The sequence below is a fragment of the Eulemur rufifrons genome, chromosome 1 (genome assembly GCF_041146395.1).
Source record: "Eulemur rufifrons isolate Redbay chromosome 1, OSU_ERuf_1, whole genome shotgun sequence".
Lineage (NCBI taxonomy): Eukaryota > Metazoa > Chordata > Mammalia > Primates > Lemuridae > Eulemur > Eulemur rufifrons.
In genome coordinates, this window is record NC_090983.1 from 66,894,004 (window position 1) to 66,916,508 (window position 22,505).

Here is a 22,505-nt window from a genome sequence, read left to right on the forward strand (position 1 = left end):
AACCCAGGAGTGGGAGGATGCTTGAGCTATGATGAAGCCACTGTACTCTAGCCTGGACAACAGAGTGAGACCCTGTCACATAAATAAATAAATAAATAAATAAATAAAATTTTTAACAAAAAAAGGGCCCCAAATTATGAATTCCATTGTTTAGAGTGCCTGATAGGGTACATGGTAAGCTCCAGCATAGAAACTTCTTTCAGGATTTGATGAAGAGAAAAAAATGTCATAGCCTAAAGAATTAAGTCTTCTCAATTACCTTTTGTAGCATTAGGTGTTCAAACCCTAATTTTCACATTCCTTCAGAACTTATTTCTGGAGCAAGAAAGCAGTTTCTCTTCTCTGCTCCCTACCTTCCCCCATTATGGTTAGTAACAATCACTGTTGCTTTCCTGGTAATGTTTTATGGATACAAAGTAGTTAGGATTATTATATTTAAAGTGTTGAGTTCTGGGGAAAAGATGTTAATTACACAAAGAAGTGTTCCTTGAGCACTTTTGCTCATGGTTATGAATGTCTTCAGAATCCTTGCACCCCCTGGGAAGTCTGTGTGAAGTTAACAGGGGAGCTGACTTGAAATTAAGTCAAGAATATGTTCTTAATGCATAGAAATAGAAGATTAAAAGGAGCAGCACAGCCTTCCTGTGCTGGCTTTTGGTGCTTGAGGTTATATAACTCTCTTCCTCTTCAGTGGAACTCCAGAACCCCTGGGGAAGCAATTCAAAGTACCAGGCTGTATTATGGCCCAAATGAGCCTTTCTTAGAGCACAGAGCATTTGAAAGGCTTTTTTAAAATTTTTTTTATTTTGACGGAGGGTAGGTTAGGTGACAGCCAAATATCCCCCTAAGAACAAATTCCCTAAAATAGTAAGGGATTCCTTGCTTTCATATATATTTCCAGAAATCTTGCCAGCACTTGGTTTGCAGAAATAGGAACAAGGGTAAGCCTGGATGAGCCACCTCAGAAACCCCTGCATCCCTTCCCATTTGGGGAGCATCATTAAGGTTGTAACCCAACACTCTGAAGCACTTCCTTGCTGCTGGCCCTTGGCAGGCATAACTAATGGAGGCAGTAACACAGGAGTGATACCATCTATAGGAGTATCCATATTTAACATGAGGCAGCTTTGGATTCATCAGAAAAGAGAAGCATAATTATGGCATCCAGAGGGCCCAGATATTTTGCTGCTTCTGGGGCAGATCATTTGCCCTCTCACTGACCAAAGTCTAAATGTTTACACCATCACTGTATAAATTAAGTGGCATATTTTTCAAAGGAGGAATGCTGGAAAGAAAATCTCCAAACTGCAAAGTTTATAAAACTGGAATCCAAATTAAATTATTGGCTAGAAGACTGGCATTCTTTCTTTAAAAATAAAACTTGCTAGGATTCACTACTCTTCCCTTCTTTGCATATTACATTTGGAGCCCACTATGTCCTAAGTTCTCCCACACTGGCAACATTCTAGGCACAGAGAGCTCTGGTTTGTACCATTTCTTGAAACCTTATATGACTTCCTGATGAGGTTTAAGCAATTAAATAACCATCTACTTAATCCCCTCCAAAACACTTTAATTCACCTGAAGATGTCAGGCAGAAATATGTATTTTGGAGCTACTCCTTAAATATGTCTAAGATGACCAAGGGTTTTCCTTTCAAATAAAATAATATTTAAAAACTGAAGATTGGATATTTAGTTTAAGAAAGTAGTCATGAGCCAGGACATAAAATCAAAATTTAATGTTAAGTTTTGTGGTGTTTTTGTGCATCTTTAAACCTAAGTCTGGATTTACTGACTCCCCTTTTTCATATTATTCTAAAATCTCTCATAAAAAGAAAGCAGTAAATGTACCTACACACGGATGATTTCTTTAAAGACCAATTTGAAAGACTTTTAAGCATTTTTTCCCAAAGTCAGTTGCGTACACTTGTCAGTGACCACTAGCTAAAAGTTACTCCCTTTCTGCCTTTGATAATCAGAGAGTGAGTCTATTTGCAGTAAGACTTGGGTCACACACATTCACTAGGGAGGGAATCGGGAGGTTCTGCTTCCCTCTGCTTTTCTTAATTGGCCAATGACCTGAAATGTGAAGCACCTTTGTCAGATGTTGGGAAACAAAAACTGTGAAGCTTATTCTTGACCTGGTCAGAGGAAAATTTCAAAGACTTATAATACCTGCAAAAGAGGAAAATGGACTGATGTTTTATTGGACTCTCTTGAGAGTGGATTGTGTCTCAGGTGGCTTCCAAGAGAGTGGGTAGATTGCTGCTTTCCTCTCCTGGTGTAACGTTTCTGACTGATAGTGACATTACTGAAAGGTACCTTTTCATAAGACAGGCATCAGCTTCTATAACTCCTGGTAAAAAGATTAAAATGAACGTACAGAGAGAGGCAAAGTCCCTGTATCTTGAAATGAAATCACTTAGGCATGTAACACAAAAATTAAATTCATTTTGGTGGTTGTTTTGAAAGATATTGGAGCAACTTTCGTTGAGTTTTACTTTCTATTTAATTGCTGTATTGACTAACTGATATGTTGTTGTCTTTCTTTGTCTCTGATCTGTGCCTTTGATCACGTGCTTGATCAACTTGCACTTTGAAAACATTGGCTTATCTAGTTCTCTATCCATTTGTTGTTGTGTTGTTGGTGGTGCCCATTGGTGATGTGTGTGTGTGTGTGTGTGTGTGTGTGTAAGATCGTAGGGTAGCAGGAGAAGGGGAGAGACTGAGAGTGAGATTTGGCCTACTAATTGTTAGTATAACATTTAGTTGTAGTCAGATAGTAAAACTGACTGTAGCCTACAAAAACAGTCCTTATACTTTGTGGCTAGGAGTCTTTCCCATAGGGGAGAACTGCAATCATATTCACTGAATGGTGAGAGGGCAAGAGTCTGGACCAAAGACTGGTGTTTTAGTTCTAAGTTTGCCTCTCACCTAGCAGGATAATCCCGGGCAAGTCTTTGATTACTAAGGGGCCTCACAGTTTTCCCATCTCTGAAAGGATTGAGTTGAACCAGAAAATTTGAAAAGAACTTTCTGGCTCTGGGGCTTTGTGATTAATTGTTGAAACCCTTAACAACAAATTTATAGTCTGTGCTTATTTAGCTATAGTGGGTGGTTCTCATGAACATGAGAACATCCAAATAAACACTGGCTTGTTTTAGGAGCAGGGGCCAAAGACTTCACGAGCTGTAGGGTTGTTGCTCCGAAGGTTTCCTGGCCATCTGAGTATGCTAACAATAACTAAGCGTGACTTTCCAGAATAAATTTATGCTGCAACCTCTTTAATTATTTTTCCTCTGATTTTAAGAGTAATAAATATTCATTGTGGAAATTAAGAAAATGTAGAAAATTGGGAAGAATATCACAACTCACCCCAATTTCACCAAATAGAAATAGCCATCATAGCATTTAGCATATTTCCTTTTCAGTGGTTTTTTCTGTGCATATTTTGAATAACTAGGTACACTTATTTATATGGATAAAATTTACTATGCTGTTTTCACTTAACAGGATAGCAAAAGTATTTTCCCATGTCATTAAGAAATACCTCTTTATAAGTAGCATTATCATTATTGGCTCTAAATAATCCATTGTAAGATTAACATGATATTAACCATTATTGAGCATGTAATATGCCAGTTCCTATGCTGGGTGCTTAACATGCCTGGTAATTCTCGTATCATCCCTGTGAGATAGGTAATATTTATTATGCCCAGTTCTTTAGATAAGGAAGATGAAGCTCAGAGAGTTTAAATAACTGGTTGCCAGGTGGTACAGCTCAAATTTGAACCCAGGTCTTTCTTATTTGTGATCTTAATATCTGCACTATATTTCACAATTTTTCTATTATCCAACACTTTTCCGTATTTTTTCCTACAAATAAAAATAATAATATATTAAACATTTTGATTTAATGTATAAACTTTTCTGCATTTTGCATTAAATCTTTAGGACAGAATTCTAGTGGCGGACTTACTGGTTCAAAGAATATAAATATTATACATACACTCAGTATATATTTTCATTGAAATTTTCTTGTTCCACAGAAAATATCCATTTGATATTTTCTATGACTGTATCCTGCTTTTGGTGTAACATCATTACCTCATCACTGAATTTGATTCTTCACACTTTCCAATTTTAACTTGGTTTTGAAAAAATTCACAAAGAATTCTTTTACTTTCCCAGTTGTACCAGGAACTGTACATTTTATTTTAGAGGCTAACAATTTTTTTTTGCTTTTACTCTTGTGTCTTTAGTAACTTGACTGGCTTTGATGGGCAAATGAAGTAGATTTGCAGCAATTCTTGGAAATCAGATATCTGCAGCAGCAGGCTCTGTTCAAAAAATTTTTACTTGTGAATATGAAAAAAGAAATTTGTATTCATAATCTGAAGTCGTTTTTGAGCAGGTTTTGATATTAAAGTTTGGTATAATGGTGCTTATTTCTTCACAGTCTATAAAATTATTAAAGTGCTTAAATGTTTGCTTTCTCATGTGAAAATAGCCATCATCGTGACCAGTTCTTTTCTGACATTTGTTTTTAATCATCAATTCTTTCTCTTCTTTGGTTAGGTCTACCTCTGTTGGTTCAAAGAACAATTGCAAGGACGATTATACTTCAGGAAATAGTAGGAAAAGGTAGATTTGGTGAGGTGTGGCATGGAAGATGGTGTGGGGAAGACGTGGCTGTGAAGATATTCTCCTCCAGAGACGAAAGATCGTGGTTTCGCGAGGCAGAGATTTATCAGACGGTCATGCTGCGACACGAAAACATCCTTGGTTTCATTGCCGCTGACAACAAAGGTATTTTCAACCTACTTGGGTTCGGCAAGTAAAAATGTTGTTTATTATCAGATGAGAATAAATAAATTCATCTCTTTGTTTTAATAAAATCTACATAGACACCTAATTTCTTTATTGAGGAAAGAAAATTGTTTCCTCTTTTCCACAGATAAATGTACAACCATACCATAAAGCAGGGCAGTGAGTGACAGGAAAATATGATGTCCCGATAGCCAGGTCAGGGTTTAAAATGTTTGCTGACTGGTGTGGTGCTGGAACCAACCAATCAGAAGAGAAGTTCCAGCTGGAGCAGAGTCCTGAGAACCCTGCCGTGCTAGGTCTGAACTCTATTTGCTTCTGGGTCATAGAAAGATCTGGAAGCATTTGGGGGCAGGGACACTTGGGTGTCTAGGGCAAAGGCGTGTCACTAGGAGTATTGAATAGCAGCTGTTTACCAACCAGGATATACACGTTTCAATATTTCCATAACTGGTACAGACATACCAGTGAATGCTAGCTGAATGCTCACCTTTGCTGGCACTGGATTTTTCATATTTGTAACAGGCTTTGTCTTCAGGACTCAAGGTTTTTATGAACATCGTCTCTTTAGATTGTGTCAGAATGGTGACAAGCAAGACAGCTTTAGTGAAATTTTCTATTAATGTTACTTTGAGCATGATTTATATCTTGGTGTTTAACATTAACAATGCCAAATAGTGTTACTTTTGAGTTTCATGGAGGAAGACAGAGCATCTACTTTCTGGTACTTAAAATAAATACTCATAAAATATTGTTATTTATGCTTGTATAATCAGAGGCTGGATATAAAATTTGTGGATTGCCTACGTTCTCCTTCTTCTTTTTACAAAATGTTTATTCACTTAACTGTTATTTATTGCCCCTAAGAAAGAGAAATGAGGAACAAAAGTGAGGAAAGCTTGATTCAGTCAATTTTTAAATTTTAACTCTAGTCAGTAATACTTATAAAGAACTTTGGTGGAGTCCAAGTTGTAAACTGTATCTCAAAATAAGTTAAAACAGATTATCTGTTGATGTCAGGGATTCATCACTGCCTGTGAAAATTAAAAATCTATGGTTATTTTGATCTAAATATAAACTTGATCATAAAAGTATTTGTTTTTAGTTGGATGGAGAAGAGGGGCTTAGCATTTATTGTACATTTTGGCCATAATTATGTTTATTGATGCTTTGTCATTTTGATTTGCTAATGAGAAACTAAGTAAAAGCAAGATGAGCTAAAACAAAGGTTCTTTCCAAATTCATAACTACATATACTTTGAAGCATATCAAAGTTACTGAAAATGAGACATTTCTCATTCAGCTGTTAAGAACATTTTCTTTTCCCTCCTAATGCTGAGGTGAACTGCTTATTGGTTAGATTAAGTACCAGTGCAGTCAAAGAAGTAATGACTACATGGATCATCTTGATGGGGCTAATTTAATCATGATGTTTATTGGATTATAAAGCAATATACACAAGAGAGATTATCCTTGGTTTTCTCTTCTTTGGTTTGACTGGTCTTCCTCTGCCATATCCTTATTTGTCAATGTTTTTTTTGCATGAGTCCAAATGGTCTCTAACGTCACTTTTATTTTCACGAATTCCTTTATGTTTTGCAACATTTAAAGTTTTACTTTTTAGTCCTATTTCTTTGTCAACTATCTGACAAAGACATTGATGTGAGAGGGCGAGGACAGCCACTGGTGTCAGTCAGGAGAGAGGTGGGAGGAGGGTTAGTTTTTTATGTGCTCAGTTCATTAATGAACTTTATTATGTTATGTTGACTTTTGCATTCCTAGGAAATTTTATCACTACCCGGATTTGGAAATTAAATATTTGGATAACGAAGAGCTCTGGCCTATAAGCACCTAGCAGGACAATATAGATCCTTTCCTGGAGTATCAGAACTGGTCAGGACCTCCCAGGGTCATTGTAGACATTTTATTCCAAAAGCTAAAGTTAGACTCTAGGAAGTCTAATACCTAGAGAAATTTTGGGCTAATATCTCTTCTGCCAGAAGTCTTTTATAAGCTGGATTAGCTTTTGGCTAAATGAAGTAAATTATTTGAAAATGTCTAACAGGGGAGGGGACCCTGCAGCCTTGGGGCTACATGTGGCCCTCTGGATCCTTGAATGTGGCCTTTGGACTGAATCCAAGTTTTACAGAACAGATCTGTATAATAAAGGGATTTGTTCTGCAAAGTTTGGATTCAGTTGAGGGGATGCACTTGGGGATCTGGAGAGCCACAAGTGGCCTTGAGGCCACAGGTTCCCGGTAATTGTGTTTGGCTCTTACTATAAGCTTTTGGGGAAAATCAACTTCATATTTTGAAAGACAAATAACATGAATGTATTTTGAACGTCAGAGCTTTTATGATAGTAATAATACTTTGTGTAAATGTGTTGTATTTATGATCTTTATTGGTATAATCTTTCTTGAAGGTTCAGAGTAATTTATAACACAACACTGAGCCTAAGTGCATCTCTCAGTAGTTGCTCCTGTAATGTGGTTGCTATTGCCAGCAGGTATTGATATGGAGGGAATAAGAAAGGAGTTGTTCAGCTGTTAGAATCACAGCCTCACAACTTCCTCTTTCTATGGTGGATATGTATAACAGGTCCTAAATCTTTAGGAATTCATTGAGACTTTTTCCTTTATTAACTGGACTATAAGCATTTCCACTGAAATAACTAACTTTGCTTGGTTAGCAACACAGATTAACTTTAAACACTGACATGTGTTAAAAGCTTTTGGCTTCTTTCTCAATATATATTTACAGCAACAAACTTATGTTTCCCTGTCAGATAATGGAACTTGGACTCAACTTTGGCTTGTATCTGAATATCATGAACAGGGCTCCTTATATGACTATTTGAACAGAAATATAGTGACAGTGGCTGGAATGGTCAAACTGGCACTTTCAATAGCTAGTGGGCTAGCTCACCTTCATATGGAGATTGTTGGTACGCAAGGTATGTATATCCTTTTAATATTTTTTCTCTTTGATTAGGAGGATAGAAACAGTTATATTTTAGTGTTTAGTTGTATTTTTGTTTATTACAAATAATTATGAAATGTAATAAAAACACTAAAGATACTTTATAAAGCTGAAGGTTTGGCATTATATAGCCAACTCTCATCTATATACTCACCATTTTGTGTATTATGCATAATAACATTTTAAATATTTTATTTTCCAGTGGGTCTATCTTTGCAATTTAGCATATATACTGGGAGATCTTGTTTTGGTGGCAAATGGTCTATATTCAGAGAATAGAAATAATTTAAATGTTTACCTTTGATAATTAAAAAATAATTGGAAAGCGTAATGTGATTTTGAAAAAATATTTGTATATCATTTATTTGCAGGCCAAATAATATCCACTGCCTTTTCTATTTATTGTGGTACTAGAGAGTTGGCTCTAGAGTCGTTAGTCTAGACAGGGTGATGGTTGTCAAATTTGGACTCATGATCCCCTTTGCATTCTTAAAAATTATTGAAGACCCCAAAAGTTTTTGTGTATGTGGGATATATCTATTACTATTTACCATATTAGAAGTTAAAATTGAGAAATTTAAAAAATATTTATTTACTAGCTTACTTAAATAATAATGAATTAAATGTTAATATAAATAACATAGCTTTAAAATATTGCATCTTTTTTTAATACAAAAACCAATCTAGTGAAAATAATAGTTTTGTTTTACATTGTTGCAAATCTCTTCAGTGTCTGGTTTAATGTCTGGATTTTCATACCTGTTCTTTATTCAGTCTGTCCCTCTATGTTGTTTTGGTTGAAATATGTGAAGAAAAAGTGGCATCGGACAGATAAGCAGTTGGAAAAGTCTCAAGGACCCCCAGGGATTTGAGGGCCTGCGTGTCTAGGGTAGTAGAAGTTTTGAGACTTGTTTTATAAGAGAGTATTTGCCATGTTCTTGTATGGACATAGCAATGCTATTTTTTCCACACCTATTAAAAAAATATTTATTGGTGGGTACTAAATGTCACCTACTGTTGTAAGCACTAGAGGTATGGTGAGGAACAAGACAGAGTCACTGCCCTCCTTCAGCTTACAGTTTAATTGGGGAGGCAGATGATGAAACATACATGAATAAACAAGTTAATTTAGATAGTGACAGAGTTATGAAGAAAGCAGATGAGCTCATTTTGACCTAAGTCTTCAAAATGTTTTCTCTTGGAGAGACTCAGTCTTCAGTAAGGAAGAAAATGAATATCATCTTCTTATGTTTCATAGGCAAACCTGCTATTGCTCATCGAGATATAAAATCAAAGAATATTTTAGTGAAAAAATGTGAAACTTGTGCCATAGCAGATTTGGGGTTGGCTGTGAAGCACGATTCAATACTGAACACTATCGACATACCTCAGAATCCTAAAGTGGGAACCAAGAGGTAAGATGACTGACTTTGGTAGCAAACTAAGATTTATGATTGCCCAATAAACATGAATGCCTGGGATGTGGGGGAAGAGGAGCAGTTCTGGACCAAATGGGAAATTATCAGGCCCAAGAAAGCAAGATATCTTCTCCAGGTCACTGAGAAGTCAGTGGGCACAATGGTTATAAAGCAAGGAGAGGTGGCATTTTGGGGCATGTGGACAGCAGCCATTTAGGTGCAGAGTCCAGTGGAAAGGACTGGTGGAAGAGATAGCAATGTCTTACTTTTAGTGCCACTTTCTGATGATGCATTTTCCTACAGATAATAAAAAATTGTCAGCAGCGTATAGTTCCCCTAAAGCCTTTGTATCTCATAAATCAACTGAATCTCAGGGCTAGTTCTACATGTGCAAGTCCTAAACAGCAGATACAGAAACAATATATTAGAATAGATCAGTTAGGGTCTCTATATAATAAAGACACATGCTATTATATTCCCTTAATATTTAAAGATATTATGTAACAATTTATGTATTACCTATAGTTGTACTCATCCTTAACTCTCCTAAATTGCTATGTATAAAGACAATATGAGTTTGGATACAATTCCCACTTCCAAGGAACAGACTCTCTGATGGTTAAGAACAAGCATGATATAAACAGGGCATACCACATGTGTCAGGACAGGCCTATTAGTAATGGGATTTCTGGTGTTTTTCAAATTATGGCCAGCCTACTTCTAATTGCTTTTATTTGAGTTTCAGGCCTAATTCCAGGGTTCTTGACAGTGAAATCAGGAACAGACAAAATATTTTCCTGGAGCTATTAAAGGCCCTTGAGGGTAGAGAATTTCTAAGCTGGTAGAGCTAGCCTCCAAGCCGTGTTTGAGATTCCAGGACAGTGTCTGTGAGTCCCTCGCTTGGCTCCCTAGGAGACCTTAATGAGGCCCCAGGAACCCTTCCAGGCAGTTTATTCAGACTGGGCAGCCCTAAGGGACTTTTCTTCTTTTCCCCATAAAAAAAAACCTTAACTTGCTCATCTGCCCCACACATGGGACCTTCAAGGAAGCTTCATATGCTGGATTCCTTAAGAGCATCTAACACTTTTTAAAAAGCTTGGGAGGATGTTGCATCCTCACATCAATTCTGGGAAATCTCCAGAATCTCCCTAGGACAGCTAGGCTCAGTCAGTTTCCATGCACTGCAGATTTCTTCCAATTAGTCCAGATCAAAAAAGGCTATAATTTTCTTGCAGCCAATGTGTAATATGGTTGTTCATTCAGAGGAGGTATCTGTGGAATGCAGCTGAGCCCTGTAAGAGACTTGGGCCACCATAGTGAATAAAACACACTCTGCCCTCAAGGAGCTTCCCATGGCAACAAACTGCTGGTGGAAATGGAGTTCCATCTCTCTTACTGAGTGCTTTGCTCATTGAATTTCCCTCCAACTTGTACTTTCCAAGTACTGGGCTTCTGGCACAACTGCTTTAACACTGAGTGAAATGACCTCTAGTTCTACTTAAAGTGTCTTTTAATTGTGTGACTCAATAACTGTATTATTTAATTTTATTCCATTATAGTGCACAGATCTACATTTACAATTGATATAAGCTATCTTAATTTATATTTTACATCAGGATTTATTAAGGCTGTGTTTTACTGAGCTGCTATAAAGTCATACACAGAATCTGAAATGTGCATGTTTTTGAAGGTATATGGCTCCTGAAATACTTGATGACACAATGAATGTGAATATCTTTGACTCCTTCAAACGAGCTGACATCTATTCTGTTGGTCTGGTTTACTGGGAAATAGCCCGTAGGTGTTCAGTTGGAGGTAAGATTCTGAAAATTTTCTTTGTGCCTGCCTTTCCTTGGTACTCTGAATTCAGGATGTGATTTTCTATCTTTTTTTACTAAGCACCATATTGAATCATTTCCAAATATTTAAGAGAATACCTTTTGGTGTTATCTTTCCAGTAGTAAAAGTGGGACACCCCTCATATAATGGAGATTTTATATTGTGATTATTGCTTAGATGGGGGTGACGGCTCTTCTGGTAATTCTGATTTCCATAATAATATTTTGCAAAGCACTTGAAAATTATCTTACTCAAGTTTGTAAGCAATTAGCCAGTATCCCTACTTTTATCCCAGTGAAGTTAAATGTCTTGCCAAGGCCAAAGGACTGGAAGTCTTCCATTTCTTAGGCTTCTCTTGTCTGTCTTTTCTCTCCTATATGAATGTGAGAGGAGAAGGAGGCGGGGGGAAATGAGCGAGACAAACTTCCTGCCTCTACTACTCCCAGAAGTTTAGAACTTAGTAATGAGAGGAAGAATTTGGGAGGATGAAACCCTAAAAGTGCTGTCTGATGAAATTGTCATATCAGTGGAGAAAAAGTCCAGTGCTGTAGAAATTCGTTTAGAGTTTTCGCCTTTAAGCAAGGCAGAGTTAGAACTAAGCCCTGGTTTAGCAACTCCTTGAATGTTAGACTTTAAGCAAGTTACTTATTCTCACTTTCCTCATCTGTAAAATGAAGATAATAATAAAACTGACCCCCTGGGATTTTAATTCATAGGAAGCTTTTAGTACAGAGCCTGTTCATAGTAAACATTCAATTAAAGAACTGTCATTACTAAACATTAACAATTTTTATTATTAAACATTATTATATTAAAATATTTTATATTAAAAAATCTTGCATTTTTTTGTTGATGTCATTTTGCATTACATTAATTTTGTTTTTAAAAACACCTTGCAAATTTTATAAAAAGCTTGTAAGGTTAAATTACATTTAAATGAAAAAATATACTTTTTTATTCATAGATGATATAGAAAAACTTTCAGGAATCTGAAACTATTCCTAGTAGCAATAGAAGTACAGTGGTACACTAGAATCTCTGAACCTGGGTTTGAATTCCAGATCTGCCACTTACTAGCTGTGTGTTCTTGAGCAAATTCAAACCACTCTGTGCCTCAGTTTCCTTGTCTGTAGAATAGAAATAATATGGTATCTTCTTTAGGCAGTGGTTTTGAGGAATAATTACTTAAAACATACAAAAGTCTTAGGACAATGCTTAATAAATAGCAAGATTTCAAACGTTCATTATTTTTTGTAAAAATTTCATATTCATATTAAGGTTTTTTTTTGTCCTTAAATTTTCTTCAACTGTAAAAATAGTAATTTAGTTAACATGATTTATAGTTAGTTTTTTAATATTATGGCATGTCTTAAATATTTTTAAAGGGCTGTAGCTAATAAAAAAAATTTTTGTGAGGAATTTCTTGGAATTCAAGTACTATTCTGATAATTAAGGTCATCCTTGTCTTTGAACTTGTGGCTCCTTAAACATTAACCTACATGTTGAACTGTCCATCTTCGACTGCCTTCAGCTGCTTCTCCAGAACATTCTCAGCTGTAGTATTTCTAAAATCTAAATGTAAGAAACCCAACTTTTAGAAAATTGCCTAAAATTTTTCAAAGAGAGAAAGTTGTTTTATTTTGAAAAAGTTGTCTGATAGGGAATTATACATACTTCATTTGCAAAGCAATGAGGCTGTTCTGTAAATTTTATAATTAGGAGAGATTAGGCATTACTTTTAAATTGCATAAATGGCATTTTAATCAAATAAAAACGTATGTAATTTTCATAATAGAAAAAACATAAATTTTATTTTATGTGGCTATAAAATTATATGAATTTTATATGATATGTATTTTAGAATTCATATAATTATATATTACATAAACATCATAACATTTTCATAATATAAATTTTTATAGCTTTATATAACTATTCAACTGAGTCCTTTAAACTTATATCCTTGGTTTTATAGGGTTACATCATTTTAATAAAACTGACTTTTCAGCTTTCTGGGGTGTCACTTGTGCCCAGAAGATGTAACTGGCATTATTTTAAAATAGACATCTTTGTTCATTATTTATACAGGGAAATTTATTATGCATATTTCTTATAGGAATTGTTGAGGAGTACCAGTTGCCTTATTATGACATGGTGCCTTCAGATCCCTCAATAGAGGAAATGAGGAAGGTTGTTTGTGACCAGAAGTTCCGACCAAGTATCCCAAACCAGTGGCAAAGCTGTGAAGTAAGGCTATGTTCTTGTATATTTTTTTCTTACTATATTTTTGAGGTGAGTATTGGGGAGGATTTTCAGAGATTATATAGTTTTCTTTCTTAATGTAGGCATCCAATTCATTCCGTATAATTAGGTATATGTATTTTTATAAGTCTGCAGATGGATTTTTATTCCCTTTAGCAGTGTGTATGCATAGTGCTAGGTTATTTGACAGTAATAGATCCTGTAATCTCAGTTACTTTATACAACAAGACTTTATTTCTTGCTTGTACAGACTCCTCTACAGGTTAGACAACTCTCGACGGCATCTGTTCTCACCATGGTGAGTCAGTAATCCGGGTAACTTTGATCCTTGGATGCCACCATCTCAACACATAGTTTCCAGGTGTCTAGGTCAGGAGAAGAGAGAAGATGGAGGATCATACAACTGGCTCTTTAATGCTTCAGTACCATATGGCACACACCACTTCTACTCATGGCTCATACCAGAACCTGTCATGTTGTCCCACTAAACTGCAAGTGGGCTGGGGACTCTGGGGAACACAGGTACACTAAGTGGGTAGTTACTGTCTCTGCCACACTCAGTATTATAATTCTCATCATTCTTATATTCAATAAAGTATTCCTAATTCCTAACCTGCAGAAGTTTGAACTTACTCTCCCTCGTCAGAAAGCTCCCTCATGGCAGAGACCATTGTTATGTGTCTTTTCATCTTCAGCAATCCAGTATTTTATCCATAAAACAGTAGACACACAATAAATGGTTACTGCAGTGCTTGTTCTGCCTTATATGAAGATAGATCTTTTTCCAGCTCTCTCAAGGGAAAAGAAGGGAAGGTGGGGGAAAGACTATAAACCAGCTAGTTCCAGAACTATTCTGATGCTTTAATCGGCCCCATTCCAGTTATTGCCATTTATTTTCTGCCATATTTAAATGTAACAAATGAGGTCTTTTTTAGGTGACATCTTTTATCTTGGCCTTGTTATAGGGATTATTTTATATAATTTTCTTTTTGCCTTATCTTTTCTGCTTCATGTTTCTCAGCTCTTTTTCTGTTTAAGGCAAGAGTAGAGTCTTGGTATCTTTGTATTTTGTGTAGATATCTTATCTACATTCTTATTTGAAAGCAGATTTTGAGGAATTTATAACTTAATTGAAATTAAATTAAAATTTTTAATATTAATAATTTTATGCACATGAAAGACTATAAATCTGTAAAGTTTAAAATATAATAAAATGAAAAACAGTGCATTCACTACCAAGTTTGAAATATAGAACATTCCCAGTACCTTTGAAGATTCTTTACCCCTCTGAGAGACTAGTACTATAACTTTTTTTATTATTGCCTTGCTTTTTTTTAGAATTTTACTCTATATATGCATATATAGTCATTAAATATGAAATGTCTGATTACAAATCAAAAGTGTAGTTCATTAGATCTCAAACAAGAAGCAGTATGATTAATCAAAGTATGTGCCTAAACTATCGACACAGTTTTGCCATCTTAACAGTAGCTTGTTTATGCCAGCAGCGAAGAAGCCTGGAGAGTAAATGGCGATGAAATTGCAAATGTCATTTTCCACAGCTTATTGAGAATTGAATATTTTTCTTTACAAAAAGTGGTTGAAAGCCTGCAAGAAGTGGTAGTCAGTTGGTTCAAGGTCTGGTGAATATCATGGATGACAGAGAGTTTCCAAGTGCAGCTTTTATACTTTGAGCAGTGTTCTTTGTGCCACACGTGGTTGCGTGTTGTCTTGCAAGAGGGTTGACCTGTCTCTGTTGACCAATCTTGGCTGCTTAATCACAAGCATCCTCATCATTTGGTCCAATTGGTTGCAGTAGACATTCCCTGTAATCGATTGACCAGGTTTCATGAAGCTGTAGTGGATAATACCGGTGCCGGACCAACCACCAAACAGACACCATTAGCTTTTTTTGATGAATATTCGGTTTTGGACTGTCTCTTGGCATCTCTATCCAACCACTGTGCCGAATGCTTGTGATTGTCAAAAAGAATCCATTTTTCATCACACGTAAAAATATGGTGTAGAAATGGTTTGCCTGTATGTCATGATAGCAAAGAAAGGCAAACTTCAAGATGATTTCTTTTCTGATGCTTGTTTGATTCATGTGGTACCCATCTATCCAGCTTCTTTGCCTTGCCCATTTGTTTCAAATGGTCCAATGTTGTTGGAATAGTAACATCAAACCTTGCCGCTAATTCATGCATAGGTTGAGATGGATTCATTTCCACTACAGCTTTCAGCTCATCATTATCCACCTTAGTCTCAGGTCACCCATCTGGCACATTTTCAAGATTAAAATCACCAGAACAGAACTTCTCAAACCATCAGCATACTGTGTGTTCATTAGACACACCCTTCTCAAACACTTCATTGATATTTCAAGCTGTCTGTGCTGCATTGGTTCCATGATGGAACTCACATTTGAAAATGACATGAATTTTTTACTTATCCATGGTTTCATAAAAATTGCTCTAAAAAATATTTGAAAGATATTCACAAGCCAAAATGTGCATTTGAAAGACCAAGGCTGTACCTTCACAATAAAAATCAAACAAAAGTGTCAAAGTGAAATGTCAGAGATATCACTGTCAAACTTAGTACTTAAGGAAATTGGATGTTTTATACTTAATTAACCTGTATATATTTCAGGATATATACATATATTCTGAAAAAATATTTACTTCTGCATATTTGTGAAACTTCTATGATTAAAACTTACTATAGATATTCTTTTCAATATTTTTTTCACTCTTCATTTTATATATATGGAGCTATAATCTGTCCATTTTCATTACTATGTAGTATTCTATTGTATGGATATAGCACAATTCCTTTATCCACTCTATTGCTTATCATATGTGTGATTTTTAGTTAATTTTTTAAAACAATATTGGTATATTAATATATGTGCGGAAAAGTTTCTTTACGGTATAAATCTAGAGATTCTTTTGAGATGTCCACGTAGATAATCCTATTTCCAAATGATGAGAGTTCTGAATGCCTTTTCTGTCTTTATTATTGCAGTTTTTAGGACTTCTAGTATAATGCTGCATGAAAGTGGTGATAGTGGGTATCCTTGTTTTGTTCCTTAAAACTTATGTTTTACCTTTGAGTATGATATCTTCTCTAGTTTTCTTGTCAAAAACTTAAATTAAGTTAAATAAAAGCAGACTTTTGTTTTAATGAAAGCTTACTCTCTATACGGTGATGATATGGCATTTCTGCTCTAGTCTTTTAATGCAATTAATCACATTTATAGATTTTCCACTGTTAAACCAATCATACATTTCTATAATAGACTCAGTGTAGTCATTTTAAATGTGGTCAATTTTGTACATTACTGATATAAGCAATTTTTATTGAGTAATTTACTTATTTCTGTCTTATTTTATAATAATCTCATTTGTTAATATTAGATATTGGCCTGATTTTATACCATCATTGTTTATTTATACTTATTCACATGTTTATGAAATTCTTTGGTCAACATTTCTTCTTGCCTCTCAGAGCTTCCTTCTCAGATTATTTTCTGACTTCTTGATTTACATTCTTTAAAAGTATTTTTTTTCCTTTTCTTTTTTTTTTTTTTTTTTAGTGAGGTTGTAAGTTCTTTCAGTTTTAGGGTGTCTGAAAATATCTTTACTTTGTCCTCAGTCTTGAACAGTTTGTCTAAGCACACAAATTTAGGTTAACAGTTATTTTCTCTAAACACCTTAAAGTTATTATTCCATTGTCATCTGGCCTCCATTATTGATATTGGGAAGTCAGCAAATATTCAAAATTTTGTTTCTTTTTAGTTAATTTAGTTTCTCTTTATGACTACTTTTATGAACTTCTCCATGATTTCAGCATTCTACAATTTCTCTATGATGTGCTTTATGTAGATGCCTCTTGGTTAACCTTGCTTGAAATTCTGGGACTTTATAATTCTAATGATTTGTGACTTTCCTCAGTTCTGGAAAATTCTAAAACATTTCTTCAAATAGTTCCTCCTCTCATTGCCTCTATTACCCATTATTGGAGAGCTCATCGGATGCATTTTAGACCTTTCATTCTACTTTACTTGTCTTTTATTCACACATATTTTCCATATTTGTGCCTTAATGTTGTATCTCCCAGATTTGTCTTTCAGTTCTTTAATTCTGTCTTCAGATGTGTCCAGTCTGCCATCATTTAACTCATCCATTGAGTTCCTTATTTTAACTATCACATTTCTCATATCAAGACATTTTATTGCTACTTTTTTTAAAAAATACTCTTTATTCATATTTTGAATTTTAATTGTCTTTTAAAATCATATTTTATATACTTATTTTATACCATTTAATTCTAGTATCTACTGTTTTTAGGGGTCTGATTCTACTGTTTATTGTTTCAATTGAGTCTTGCTACGGTACCTTGTTTCCTTATGTGTTTTTGGATTTTCATTATGAACTCAGATTTACTGCAGTATTTAAAGGTGTGGGCTTGATTTTTTTTTTTCTTTTTCAAGAGCCCAAACATAGGAAATTGGTCCCTTATAAGTTTCCTTTCTGGAATAGATTGATCGTTAAATTTAGGGCTTTGCAAGTATCTTGTTCTGACACTTTTCTGTGTGCTTTGGGCTGTATTTCCTGTATTTTAAATGTGTTCCATCAATTCTGAAGTTCTAGACCATGAGCTCAAACAGATGCCACCACAGCAGCCACCTGCTTCAGTGGTTTTCTATATTTTTCTGGTTTCATGCATTCTCATTGTTTTCTCCTCTGAGTATTTATCTTATTTCTTTGCCAGTTCATTTGTGCTAATTTTTTTAATTCAGAATTTTTGAAATTTATACTTGGATTATTATTTTTATTGTGGTAAATTTACATATGGTAAATGCACAAGTCTTAGAAAACAGTTTGATAAAGTTTTTGCATGTGTATACATGTGTATACTCATCACCCAGATGAAGATACAGGTAATTTCCAACCCTTCCCATGTCCCTTCATGTCTTTCATGCTCTTTCTTAGAGGATTTTAAAAGGTAGCCATTCTACCATGTTCCTAGAAGTCAATGGATTGAATTTTCAATTGAGTTAGTCTCTATAAGGTTAATATTTTTGTTTTGATAGGATTTCTGAAGGGGTTTGACCCTAATCTCTTTCTCATATTGTTTTAAGTTTACTATTTCTTCATCAAAGCTTAGCATCAATACCAGGCACAGTGGGATGTGCTAAAGTCCCAGCTATTCAGAAGGCTGAGGCAGGAGGATCACTTGAGCCCAGGAGTTGGAGGCTGAAGTATGCTATGATCGTGCATATGAATAGCCACTGCACTCCAGCATAGAAAGATCTTATATATATATATATTTTAATCTTAGTACCAGTTCCTGGGTTTGTGGTTTTGCTTCTTTTTCGCTCTGTTTTATGTGAGTAGCTAAAGTCTTTGATATTTTTCTCTCTCTTAAAGGCACTCCGCATCATGGGGCGTGTAATGCGTGAGTGTTGGTATGCCAACGGGGCAGCCCGCCTGACTGCCCTTCGTGTTAAGAAGACTATTTCTCAACTTTGTGTCAAAGAAGACTGCAAAGCCTGATGATGATGATTGTGTTAAAAAGAAATCTCTCACAGCTTTCTCTCCCATTTCCCTCTTTATGTGAATGTTTTGCCTTTTTTTTGTTGTTGTTCTACCTCAAAGATAATGCAGTACAGTATTTAAGTGCCCACAGGCAGCATGAAAAGATAACTCTAAAGTTAAGCATGAGCAGGAGTTGACTTCATCCAGTCTCCATGTTGTGTTTAATTTTATTTTGAAAAGCAACACATTAACTCATCTTTTTATTTAATAAGAAAGAACCATATTATGAAAGTGTAAAATAAGCTGTGTAAAAATAATAAAGTCGCTAAGGTTTTATTTTACTTGAACCAAGAGCACATGAATGAATAAAAAAATGTAAAAACCTTCTTTTTTCTGAGATGAGAACATATTCATGAATGTGAACTAGAGCATGTTATATCAAAACAGAACTTTAGGTCATGCAATCTATGGTTCTCCCTTTTTAAATTAGCAGGACCTTTTTTAAAAAAATAAATATTGTTCTGAATTCTAATATATAAAACATGTGAAAGGGGAACTGCTCGGTGGAAGATGTGAGGTCAGAGTCCCACTTGCTTGGTCCCACCTTCCCCTGTTTCCCTACTGTTCATAATTCACTGCTCCAGCAGTCCCTGAGGCAGACAGTTTGAAAGCCACTAACCTTAACTTCCTCCCATTTACAAAAGAGACACCTGATATGCTGGGACACTGGGAAATGTCCCAAAGTCACACAGCTAATGGCAGAGCTGGCACTAGGTCCAAATCTTAGGATAATCAGCACTGTAGAGTTAGCTAGCCTCCTACTTTCCCTTGAATTCCTGTAGCACTTTTCTCCCTATGAAGAAACATCTTTTGTTATGATATTTGTAGTTTAGTCATTCAGAATTCACATTGAGTTATTTTGCAGAATCACAATGGACCTGTATGAGATCTCAGACTCATATCTATTGACATTTTTCTCATAGAAATATCAGTTACCCCATTTGTTAATGAGTGTTACTGTTTTCTAAACACCTCCACAGATTAATGTTTTCTAAACACCTCCACAGACATCCATTATCTGAAGATGTCTTTAAGATGTAATTCAGAGGTCCCTATTACTTTTGCACATACACATTTAGAAAGAGAAGGACAGAAAAGGAGCAGGAAGCAAGGAAATATTTTGAGAAAAATGAAAACTCTTCAATGAACTGTAACAACCAAACACTACAGAGGGTTTTAGCAACAGTAAATAGATATTTCCCTACCCTTTCAAAATGAGCAAGTTGGTGCAGAAGGATGTTCATGATGGTTTTGCCTTCATTCTACTTTCTGTGGAGACAGAGTGATGAATATTTAATGGGACAGTAAATATGTCCATCAAATCTATAATACTGCTTTGGTGAAAGAGATTTAACCAAATCTTTTATTGTTCTAAAACATTTTTTCCCAAACTCTGTTCCTTAGAACATTCTCCTGCTGAGATGATCTAAGACCAAAAGTATTCTTTGATAGCTTCTTAGAAAGTAATACTGCACATTAGCTTATAATGTACTTTGAGGAGGAAAGTAAATGTTAACAGTAAAGAAATGTTACTTGATTTTTTAGAACAGGATTTCTCAAATTATTTGACCATGATGGAACCCTTTTGTTAGGAGGAGGGGAAACTTTTTTATTATCCTACATTTAAATGTTCTATAAAGTGCAACTTGAGTAACAGCGTTCTGCAGGATATACCTATGTATTTTCACATAGAGCATAATTTAGTGATTATATTTCAGTTCACTATGGAAATATGTTACTGAATCCATCTTCATTTGACTAAGTTGAAAATAAAGAAGGCAAAAAACTGACAGCTATGGGGTTTTGCATATACTTCCATTCTCATTCATGCATTCATCCATTTATTAAATAATCACGGGGCACCTCATATCTTGCTTGCCACAATATTGGATGCAAGAGGGAATAAAAAAATAGAGAGGTCCTGCCCTCAGGGATTTTAAAGTCTAATTTGGGAGTAGGAACAGGAATGTGAGTGTGTGGGGGAAGAAAGTAAATTGACAGATAAAATACAAAGTGGGATGTCTTGAGTTCTGTGTGACAGTGGGTTTCTAGAATAGGTTGAAAATCACTTTCAATCTGCAACACATTTAGAAAGTATCTTTATTTGGATATTAGAGATAATCTAAATATATCATCAGTTTTAAGAAGTGCCTATTGAAGGGATTTTTTAAAAGAGCTTATTTAAAAAGGGTAACCTTGCTTGTGCTTGCTACCTTGATTTCTCATAGATTGTTTCTGCATATACGAGAATGAAATTATTTATTTAATATTTAATATGGTTGTACTCTAGTCTCAAATAAACAAAAATAATATTTTATGTTTTATTCCCTTAAATACTTATTCACTTTATACTTACTGAATTTTTAAGGGAGGCATTTTAACATCTCCATTTTCCTTGTCATTATGTTTTATAGTTTACTGGAAGTGTCTAAATATAATTTCACATTTTATCAGTTCAACTTTCACTCTGGAGAAATCTGTATAGTTGTACATTTTGAGGTATTTTTCTTGTTCTTGTGTTGGTTAACTATAACTCCTAACTGAATAGTCTTATATTTCAATTACAAAATACGTTTTTTAAGAAAGGGGGTAGAGCAACAAAAATGATAAGGAAAATGTTAAAAGCTGTAATTTTTCCTAAACTCTCAACAGGATTATGCATAGAAGATGCTCACTTGTAAAAATAGGATAAAGTTGAGAGCATAAGGCAGATTTACTGTATATACCTATGCTGTTAAGTTTTATATTATTTGTTTTTAATGGAGTCCCATTGTGCAATATTTACTCTTTTAAATTTTGTTATGAGTAAATAGTATTCTTCTTGGGTTAGCCGCAAAGTATCAGTGTTCTTTGCTCCTTTCAGATATTTTGGTGTTTGGTCATAATGCAAGACTGGGGAAAATGCTATTACGAATTTCCAGTACTGTATGAACTGGTGATGGGGTTTATATGCAGCCTCACTTTCTGAAAACAAGAGAAACATTATTTGTTGTCAATATCTCAGCATGAACTTGTTGCCTTGTAAGTTATGCGTTTAAGTTTGTAATTGGTACAGATTCTGTTGTATGCTTTCTTCTATGTCTAAAATATTTGGCATGTCACATCTAGAATTCTTAATTTATGTTCTGACTTGAGAGTTAAGTGAAACATGACTGTCGTGCACTATTTTAGGCATAGCACTTGCTTTTCATCTTTATACTTTCAATTAACTTTGCATTTTAAATTTCCATGATTGTATGAAAATAGTAACCTGGTTGCAAGTGTCTGAAAAATTCAAAATCAGCTTTTATTTAAAAATGAAAATCTACAATAGATTCATTAGGTTCAAAGTTCTACAATAACTTATTATTTTAATACTTCTATTGTAGAATTACTAAACAAAAACAAAACAAAACTACTCCTACTATCCTACAGATTTGCTTCCATGTGAGTTACTGGGGCAGAGAAAACTCAGGGCTGTCTTGGAGTCTAAGCAAAAGTACCAGGGAACCTACTTGGCAAATAACCTGAAAGCAGGGACCTGACTTTTGCCATTGTATACAAAGTTTGAGTGAACAACTTAAAATTGCTTC

At 34.9% G+C, this 22,505-nt stretch overlaps 1 protein-coding gene across 1 annotated transcript in view; it reads left to right on the top strand.

Moving 5' to 3' along the window:
* ACVR1C (activin A receptor type 1C) overlaps positions 1 to 19,188 on the top strand; it is a 76,749-nt gene extending 57,561 nt beyond the window's left edge. The window contains exons 4-9 of the mRNA XM_069472397.1: positions 4,581 to 4,811; positions 7,618 to 7,785; positions 9,070 to 9,226; positions 10,920 to 11,044; positions 13,185 to 13,315; positions 18,766 to 19,188. Of these exons, the coding sequence (XP_069328498.1) occupies positions 4,581 to 4,811; positions 7,618 to 7,785; positions 9,070 to 9,226; positions 10,920 to 11,044; positions 13,185 to 13,315; positions 18,766 to 18,891 (938 nt within the window). The 3' untranslated portion in view covers positions 18,892 to 19,188. The remainder of the gene's footprint in view (positions 1 to 4,580; positions 4,812 to 7,617; positions 7,786 to 9,069; positions 9,227 to 10,919; positions 11,045 to 13,184; positions 13,316 to 18,765) is intronic.
* The last annotated feature ends 3,317 nt before the right edge of the window (positions 19,189 to 22,505 follow it).